The sequence below is a fragment of the Cyprinodon variegatus genome, unplaced genomic scaffold, assembly GCF_000732505.1.
Source record: "Cyprinodon variegatus isolate N-32 unplaced genomic scaffold, C_variegatus-1.0 Scaffold680, whole genome shotgun sequence".
In the NCBI taxonomy this organism is placed as follows: Eukaryota; Metazoa; Chordata; class Actinopteri; order Cyprinodontiformes; family Cyprinodontidae; genus Cyprinodon; species Cyprinodon variegatus.
Genome location: NW_015151133.1, coordinates 102,338 through 112,416, shown reverse-complemented (window position 1 = coordinate 112,416; position 10,079 = coordinate 102,338). Strand labels below are relative to the sequence as shown.

The 10,079-nt window shown below is 39.0% G+C and overlaps 1 protein-coding gene across 1 annotated transcript; it reads left to right on the top strand.

Moving 5' to 3' along the window:
- Positions 1-639: 639 nt before the first annotated feature.
- On the top strand, positions 640-9,329 carry spata18 (spermatogenesis associated 18). Its single transcript, XM_015394302.1, has 12 exons — positions 640-886; positions 2,198-2,303; positions 2,390-2,505; positions 2,603-2,721; positions 2,822-2,917; positions 2,993-3,127; positions 5,452-5,683; positions 5,852-6,007; positions 7,036-7,211; positions 7,431-7,554; positions 7,643-7,711; positions 7,950-9,329. Exons 1-12 carry the CDS (start codon positions 800-802, stop codon positions 8,004-8,006), a joined length of 1,473 nt encoding a protein of 490 aa, XP_015249788.1. The 5' UTR covers positions 640-799; the 3' UTR covers positions 8,007-9,329.
- Positions 9,330-10,079: the final 750 nt, after the last annotated feature.

Genomic DNA, 10,079 nt, shown 5'->3' with positions numbered 1-10,079 from the left:
TAAAGAAATGATGAAATAGAGTTCAAATAGTACTTAGTATAAGTAAAAAAATTTTGGGTACCCTATCCACCTTTTTTTGTGTCCCAGAACCCTATTAGCTGCAGGGATGCTGTAGCTGTTCTTCCTAGAGTCCAACAAAAAGGTACATTGCATAAAAAGAAAATACATTATTTGTAAACACTCCAACCTAAATAAAATAAAATAAAATAAAATAAAAGACTAGATGTGACCTCCAGAGAGGAATCACAAAATACATCAAAAGGTGCTTCCTCATAAAATAACCAATGACATTTAGGTGCTATAAATAAATTACTCAGCAAGGAACATAAAATTCAGTTAGTTAGTTAGTGTTGGTCAAAAACTTACTCGTTGCAGTAAAAGAGGGGTTATGGATTATAGAAATAGATAAGATTATAATCGGATTGTTTGGAGTCTCTATAGTCACGTAGATCTACAACACCTAGATATGTTTAACTCCTTGTTTCAAGTTTCTTTGGGTTTACTCTGCAGCTGTTTGGTTTCGTTTTACAATTTCGCGTCACGGAGACACAGAACCCAGAGAGTTGCTGAAAATGAGGTCGCTTTTCCCGCGTGGAGTGGTTGAGTAGCAGCTCTATGTGTTAGGCTCTGTTCCCGGCTCCTGGCCTTGTTGCTACAGGCGCTGCTCTGTGGGGAGGAGAAAGCTGCAGGAATTTTTACTACTGCGGATCAGCTTCTTGTTACTGCCCTCATCTTCATCTTCATCCTTTCCCTCCAAACCTTAGAGGCTCCAAGGATTACTGGATTCATTCAGACCGACATGGCAGCGACTTTAAGGAGATTGACCAATACGTCCTCATTCACAGTTTTACAGGAGAAGCTTGAGAACTGGCACAGAGACTACCATGTAAGTTCATCAATAAGTCATCTTTGACCTAAATCTATCTATGAATTGTGCTTTTTTTTTTTTTTACTATGTTAACGAATTATAATTTAATGTAGGAAGAAGGCGACCGTCCGTAAAATTACTGTATTTTCTTTTAAACGTCACAGTAAACGAAAGAGGTTACTGATTTTTCTGTCGAGTTTTGGTTGCTGCGGACGCTAATCGCCATGGCAACGGTTGGACCGTTCCAAAGATATTTTCACATCAAGATGCTTCCTCTCCTATGTTTTCAGTAGAAAGCCGATAAAAAGCAACATGTTCATTAATCTTCATCAATGAAAATTGATTTGTCATAAAATGTACATTAACAAGGTAAATGTAGGCTTTTGTCTCTGCATCATTTTCTATGTCAATTAGCAGCTTAAATAAATCTATTAACATGCTCTACTACAATAAAATATGAAAATTACTAAAGCTTTTTACAAGCAGCCCTTGGGTAGTGGGTAAAATAAATTAGTGCTCATGTCAACATTTTCAATATTTGGTAAATTGATTACGGCATGTTGAAAGTAATGCTACACATTGGCAACCAATCTAAGTAACAAGTAGCAATTAAATTTAATTAAATTCAGAGTTTATTTATATTGGCCAATACACAGTAAATAAAAGGCACTTTATAAGGCAGATAATCCAATTTACATATGGGCATATATAATCTAATCTTCTTACATGATTTCAGTCTTAAAACCTTAAAAGGCTAGAATTTGTTTGGTCATTTTTCTTAACCAGCACATGTTCAAAAGACTGTGGAAAATGTAAGCTACATGGGTGGTAAAACATAGGATGAATCTACTAAAAAGTCTTTACATAGTGACTCTAGCTTGTTTTTTTGTTTTTTTTTTTGTTTTGTTTTTTTAATGCTACCGTCAAGAAAATCACAGCAGCCAGTTGTGGTATTAAAAGCTCTGTTAAAGAATTAAAGAAAACTTGATATTGTGGAGGTATTACACATAACCGTCCTGTGATTGTTGTATAAAATAAACATCCATTAAGCATCTGTAAAATAAAAAAAAAAAGCTGTGTTAATGCCAAGTGGTAGTTTTTATAGCCTTTGTCAAATCAGATTATGTAAACACTTTTATTTTGTTAAATTTTGATTCTTTATTGCATTCTTGTCCAATTGTAAAAATCATCTTATATTTTTCAGACATGTTGATTTTTTTTTGCATGCCAGGAGGGTTCAGAATGAGGAGCATGTGTTACATTGCATGATAACAAACCATCTAGCATATTTATTCATTCACGTATTGAAAATCTTTTGTTTTTATGCAGGTTTTTTCCTGCGAACAGAATCTGAACAGATGTTGTGAGTTGATCGAGCTCACTGCCAAGATCCAAGGCCAGCTGTTTGCTATCCTAAACCTTGCTGCAGCTGAAGGTAGGGTTCTCATTCGCTATTTCGGGAGCAGATTTCTTTTAAAAACCAAACTTGATCTTTTAAAAATGACTTGTTACTTTTTTCAGGTGGTCAGTATGCTGGAGTTGACACTCTTAAAACACGTCTTCTTCCTTGGCTTGGAAATAGTTTCTCCATTTCAAGGCCTTCTGTCACTGATGACACCAGCATGCAGCTCATCCAGGTCCCCAGTCATAATTTACGCTGCTTTCATCTAGTTTAATAATACAATCATCCCTCTGTTCATTGTGGTGATGTGGTTGCATATTTTGATGTACCAGGATTCAGCAGAGAAGGACAGACAGCTCAGGGAGCTCTCTTGCTCCCATGAGAGCGACATGAAGAAGATGGAGGTTCAGCTGATCTCCACTCGCCTCCAGCTGGACTCGGTCACTGCAGAGTGAGTCATAATATCAGAAATAATACATTAAGGAGGTGTTTTTACTGTGATGAAACACTTTAGTACCAATGATTTCTTGTTTATTTATGTTTATTACCAGGCTTGTGGATGTTCAGAAGGAGCTGGAAGAAACAAAGAGGAAGTCAGCGACCACCCTACTCGCCACCGAGGATGAAATCTTACAGCTCAAATCAGAGTGAGGGACGCAGTTCAAAAGCATCAAATTATACCTGTTAGAAATTCTTTTTCACAAAGTTGATCTTTTTTTTAGTTTACGTTCTGCAAATGAGAGGTTGGAAATCTATAAGAGGAAGCTGGAGGCTCTTGATGACTATGAGCGACAAATTCGCTTGTTGAAGGATGAAGTGTCTTATCTGAACACAGAGAAGGCCATGCTGCAAGAGAGGTACAGCTAATGCAAAACACTGGATGGGCTAATTCTGATGTTCCATTGGGTCCTACTTATACGCTGACACCGATACTCATTGATATTTTCACATTTTGTCTTGTTGAAAACCTAAAATTCATTTTATTTTATTGGGACTTTAGTTGATAGACAAACACAAAGTAGTGCACAACTATTACTTTCCAATCTATTTGACAAGTAAAAAAAAAAAAAAAGGGAGCTGGCAGTTATATTTATCCCTCCAGGTTCAGTAGTTCAATCAAAACTACAAGTCATCTGGAGTACATTTCTCCTTGAATTTACAATTAGGCTTGTTTGTTGACATCTAGGGCTGCAACTAGCGCTTCTTTTGCTTAAACTTTTGATTATTTCTTAGATTAATCGGATAGCAAAAACAACCCTAAAGAAGCTGTTGAAGGTTCTCAGTCATCCAGGTCATAGCCTTTACAAAAAAAGGAAATTAAAAACAATCAACTGGACTTTGCTTCCAAGTTTAAAGATGTTGTGCTTCCCTTCTGTTTTTGTAGGGACAAAAACAGAAGGGAAGCACAACATAAAAGAAGAAAAACACATCAAATATGCTCTTCAAACCTGTGGATACCCAAACTGGGCATTTGTCAAATCAGCAAGGAAATCCAAAAGACACGCAGCAGAACATAACAGTGAGAATATTAAATGAAAAAACATCCCCATCCCATATGTTGCTTGAGTCTCTGAAAAACTCGAGAAGATTTTCTCCAAACACAATATACCAGGAAATTTCTAACAAAACAAGACCCTTAGACTTAGACTGGTGCATCCCAAGGACAAAACCCACAGACCAAATATGAGTTGAGTGGTGTATGCAGTTTAATGCAGTGAGGAATACTCTGATCTTTATATTGGAGAAACCAAGCAACCTCTCCACAAACGCATGGCCCAACACAGAAGAGCGACCTCATCTGGACATGACTTGCATTACATTTATACCTTATGGACAAAGACATTCTTTTGAGGACCAGAATGTTCACATTTTGGCCAAAGAAAATAGGTGGTTTGAGAGGGGCGTGAAGGAAGCCATCTATGTTAAGAAAGAAAAAACAACCTTAAACAGACGGGGTGGACTCAGGTTCCAGCTCTCAAAAACCTACAATGGAGCATTAAGTAGGTCCCTTCCCACTATTATTGCAGCCCCAGCCCCTGCACAGGAGAGCGGTGGAGCTCGCCTATTCAGCCAGGCCAACAATTTCCCTTAACAAACTGATGGGTATGGGGCATTGCAATCTAACAAAAGAAGCCAAACGACCCCCATTCCGAAGGGGTGGAGCCCTTCATCCGTTCAATTTGCATGTTGCAAAACAAGGTTTTGATGGGCTACTGTATAAAACCTCGAACTCAACTCTATTCCTGGCATTTGAATTGAAAAAGCTTCCTGGATGGGAAGCAAAATGTCTTCAAACTCAGATGCAAAGTCCAGTGGTTTGTTTTTAATTTTCTGTTTTGAAACACTAAAGAAGATTTTACATAAAATTTAAACCAGGTGAAGCTAAAACAATTCCAGAGAAGTTCTTGAAAAACACACTGACAAATAAGATGTTTTTTTTTTTTTTTATCTGAAATGCAAAATGTTACATATATATATAAAAACTAACTAGTAATGTAATAAAATAAAAGTTGAAACTATTAATGATTGACAGACGGAAAGGGTTGAAAACATGAGTCAGTTTTCAGACATTTATAAATTCACTGAAACTGCCTGATCAGGCTGAGATTTGTCCTTCTTCTCGGTAAAGTTCAAATTGAGTCCGACTGAACGAAGACAGTATAAATATTAGCTTTTAGGTTTATAATTGGTTTCAAATCTTCTGCATCTTGTAAAAGCTTCCCTATAGGATTGCCCTGTATTTAACAAATACATGTTTGCTCCAAGGCTCAGTAGCTACAATGGGCCTGCTGAAGAAACGCACAATGCTACTACCATTGTATTTCTTGTGCAACCGCAGATTTCAGGGTGTCGTGCACTGCTAGCTTTTCCTCCAGACATAATGCATGTAGGAAAAAAAGGTTATATTCACTCCAATCATTAACGATTTTCTGCAAATATTGTCTTCTTGCCAAAGCACCAGAATTATTCTTTATTTACAAGTTGAGAAAACAAACTTCATTTATCATACTTTGTATTTGTTAAAATCACATATCATTTCTGTTCTGCTTCACAGTTATTTGCTGCTTTATGTTTATCGATCACCTAAAATCCCAATATAATAAATTCAGTTTGTGGTTAGAAGTTCTGTGAATACATTTTGCAAAACAGTGTAGTTGGTGTTTATGCTTCCACCTCTCAGGTTGGTCAGAAGTCGCTCTCCGAGCCCTTTGCCCAGGCTCAGCCGCTCATCCAGCCCACCGAGGAACGGGTCGCCCACCAGAGCCCAGCTTACCAACTCCTCCCGCTACGCACGCCTCGTCTCAAGTTTCAGTGATCTGTACGCCGTGGAGCGTCTGGAAGCACAGAGCCTCCTACGACGCTACATTGCAGACTTTGAGATGATCCAGAGAATCATCTTTATAGCTGCCATGGTGCATATAAGCTTAACATGATGACAGAAAAATACAGCAGCTTAAACTCTCTTACATTTTATCCAAATGCAGCACAACATGGCAAACTTGTCCATGTTGCTTTTCATATGTTGCTGTGTTTTTACACTGCGGCAGTGGCTGTACGGCTGTTTGTTTTCTTTGTTTTAGGAGTCCTTCCAAAGAGCAAAACTGGACTACCGTAAGTTCAAGCTGCGAGTGAGAAAGACGCTGTCCTCCCACATTGGTCCTGAAAGTCTGGAGGACGCTGCTGTGGATTACATCGTGAAAAACCTGGACCTCTATGATGTTCAAAGCAGTGTCAATGTAAGACAAACTAATCTCCGACCAGCAGCATTTAATGACAGAGAGCTGAAGCATGAGCTTTGGCAAATTAAGTGTCCGTGTTTGAATCTGTTTGTTTTCAGATCTCCCTACTTTACATTTTTTTTGCGATAAAATTGCAAACCTCTGTTCATGTTATTTGGGTTAGATGTGATAGACAAACACAAACTAGTGCATAACAGTGAGGTGGTATCTGTTCTTCTCAGTATAGCTTAGGATCAGGCAGATTAAACAGAGAACATCACTAAAGAATGAGTCATTAACAAAAATTCTCAATTAGATAGAAGTCTAGATTTTGACTAGGCCATTCTAACTCATACAATACGCTAAGATCTAAATCTATTTCCCCCCAGTAGGTTTTATTCCCATATTGGTTTGTGTTCAGCTCCATCTGTCTTTCTATCAACTCTGAGTGGTATCTCTGCTTCAGGCGACCACACAGCATAATACCACCACCACCCTGTTTCACTAATAGGATATTTGTAATGCTAGTTTTTAGCCACACTCAGATTTTTTCATGTTGGTTGAAAAAGAAAACATGTTTTGTTTTAGTTTGACCAGAGCACCTTCTTGTCTGTTTTAGCTGATCCATTTGAGTTTAATTTTTTAAACCGGATTCCCTATTTCCTTCTTCTTCGCACGTTTTCAAGTTTTTGAGAATTTATCCGATTAGACAAATAGTCAGCAGAGCCCCACAGCAGGATGGTGCCGACGGATATCAGGAGTGTTGGTACCATCTCATGCGTTCAAAGTTTTACACTTAACACTCAATAATGTTGTGTAATAAAAGAGCTGAATTAAAATTAGCCTATTTACACAAACGCTAACTCTGGGAATTGTGTTGCCTCTGAAAGCAATTTGGTTTCAATGTATGATATTTATGGGAATCAGAGAAAAGGGGGCTAAATACAAATGCATGTCACAGTAATCAGATTTGATAAGTAAATCACTTTGAACACCAAATAGACGTGTAAATACTTCAGGCACTTGTTGTTTTTTTCCCCCTTTAGGATGTGATCAATGCTATGAACCTGAACCTTCAGATCTCCTTCCCTCCTGAGGTGGACTTAAGTCTCATTAGTGATTTAATCAGAGAGACATGCAGGGTTGCTTTTGCCATGCAGACACTGGACCCACCTCTTGATTTGGCCTTTGCAAGTGATGGTGAACTATACAACGATACCAAGTTAGTACAACGAAAGCTTCTGGGAAAAAATCCCAGTTTTTGTTTGTTTGTTTATTTTTCCTTCTACACTTCTACACACTCTGCCATAGGTACAGCTAAGCAGGGAATGAATGCAGTGCATCTTTCTGCAGCTCATTGCTGTGGCATGAGGCTCCATCCAGCAGATGTCACCCTCAGCTCTAATATGATGCAGACTCACATCTCTCTTTTCTTTTCCAGATACCGCCGCAGCTTTGACTCCGAGTTCACAGCTCCTCTGGTGAGCTACCATGTGTGGCCTGCCTTGGTGGAAGGAAACACGGTAGTTGTTAAAGGCGAGGCTGTGACCAGAAGAGCGGCACTGGTAAATATTCCATAGAGCTTAAATGATTCAAATGGCTGTGCAGAGATTTACATGGTAAAGTTTGGGGTTTGGATCTGTTTTTTTCTAGTGGAGCAGAAGCAGGAGCAGAAGTGTCAGCCCTTTACGCTCCCGATCTCTCAGCCCATCTCACAGTCTTGTAAGTCTTTATGACATCTGAGGGTCCCACTAATCACCCAATATTATGGTGGAACTTTTAAATTTAGATGACAAAAATGTTTATATGGTTTTATATTACTGACATACATGCTCACAAACGGCCCAAACGGTATGTTGTGAAAAATTTCAGTTTAACTGAGTTGAATCTGTATAAACATACATCTCTATAGAAATGCAGACTTAATCAACTCAGTTATATGTAATTTTTTCTTTTACAGAGATTTAACAGCAAGAAAAGCCTATCTCCTGATCGCCTTACAACAAGGCACCTGTGAGCTCTCGCCTCCTTGGTGAGCAATGCGCTGATTTCCCCCACTGCTTCCTGCATATAAAATAAACTCTTGGGGATTTGGATATTTGAAATCTACGGTGTGTTTTATCCATCCATTCATCAATTCTCTTCCGGGGTCGGGTCGTGGGGGTAGCAGCTTCAGTAGGAAGGCCCAGACGTCCCTCTTCCCAGGGGAAATCCGAAGCGTTCCCAGGCTAGCCGAGAAACATAGTTCCTCCAGCGTGTCCTGGGCCTCCTCCCAGTGGGACGTGCCCAGAACACCTCACCAGGGAGCTCAGCTTTCTCTTCACCACAATGGACTGGTACAGCACCCCCTTCACAGCAGACACTGCACCTTTCCGCCTGTCGATCTCCCACTCCATTTTTCCCTCATTTGTGAACAAGACCCCAAGATACTTAAACTCCTCCACTAGGAACAGTACATCCTCCCAAACCCAGAGAAAGCACTCTAGTATTTTACAGCTCAAACCATGGTAATGGATTTGGAGGCACTGATCCTCATCTTGGCTGCTTCACACTTGGCTCCAGTGAGAGCTGTAGATCACGTCCTGATGAAGCCAATAGAACCACATCAACTTCAAATAGCAGAGACATTATCCTAAGGCTACCGAAACGGATCCCCTAAACACCTTGGCTGCGTCTAGAAATCTGTCCATAGAAATTATGAACAGAATCTGTGACAATAGACAACCTTGGCGGAGTCTCGCCAGAAACGAGTCTGATTTACTGCCAGCAATGCGGACCCGGGTCTCACACCGATCATACAGAGACCTAACAGCCCTTGTTAAAGGTCCTGGTACTCCATAATCTCGGAGTATCCCCCCTACAGGACCCCCCCAAGGGAAACGGTTGCATGCCTTCTCCATAAAATCCATAAAAGCACATGTAGACTGGCTGTTATGTGTTTTATATGATCTTATATTAGATTATTAATCAAAGATTGTTTATATTTTACAATGTGCAGAAATAGCCAAGCAGCTACTCTTACTATATTTGCTGAGGTGTAGATTCTTACTAACAGTGTTCTGTTGGGCTCATCAAATTTATTATCTTTATTTTGAGATATTTGAAATCATATTCAAAATGTTAATTTCTTTATATGTACGACCAAAGCCTGCAGCAACAGTCTTTCTCAAGACTGTGAAGGACGTTCCTATATGGTGCTAAAGATGTCAGTTCTAACCTCACAATCTTTGGTGCTTCAGGATCTGGTGTCTACTGTTAAAAGTACATTCTTATATGTTTGTTGAATTTTATTGTGCGCTTAATTTAGTTGTTTTGTACATAGAATAAAATTGAACTTTATTGTCATTACACTGTCACCAGTACAAAGCGAAGAAATTCATTCTCTGCATTTCACAGATCCCTTTTTGAGGGAGCAGTGGGCAGCCGATGTGCAGTATGCATGTTAAGGGTCTTGCTCAGGGAGCCAGAGTGGCAGTCCATGGGAGTAGTGCTGAAAATGCAGAATTCCCTAACCAATAGGCTGCCGCTACGCCATATAAAACAGCACCACCCCAGATGGGACTTGAACCCACAATCCCTGGCTTAGGAGGCCAGTGCCTTATCCATTGGGGCTACATACCAGAAACCTTTTCCCTGTTTCATATATCGTGAAAATTGTTCTGTCATACAGGGCATACCTAAAGCCTTGAAAAAAATTTACATTTTCTTTATACTTCAAAAAAAAATTTTTTTATAAGTATGAAAGTAATAGATACTTAATTTGAGTTGTAACTTGAACTACTTTATCGTCCATTTTTTAATCTTGCTTTGGGTCGAGGTTTGCTCTATGAAGAAAATGCTTTAAAAAGGCACCTTTTATAATTTATTTCATTTGTTAATTAAAGGAATGTACTCAAAGAAGGATTTAAATTAAAAAGATGCACAACAATAGGAGGCAAAAAAGCGAACTGATTTGTAGTCAGTTTTCTTATATCATTTTTCATGTCATGTCAACTTAACAACAATCTATGGTGTTTGAATGATTTTATAGAGTAGAATAGATTGTAGAAGATGAATAGGACGTTTCATAACACAGGATCATGTTATTAGC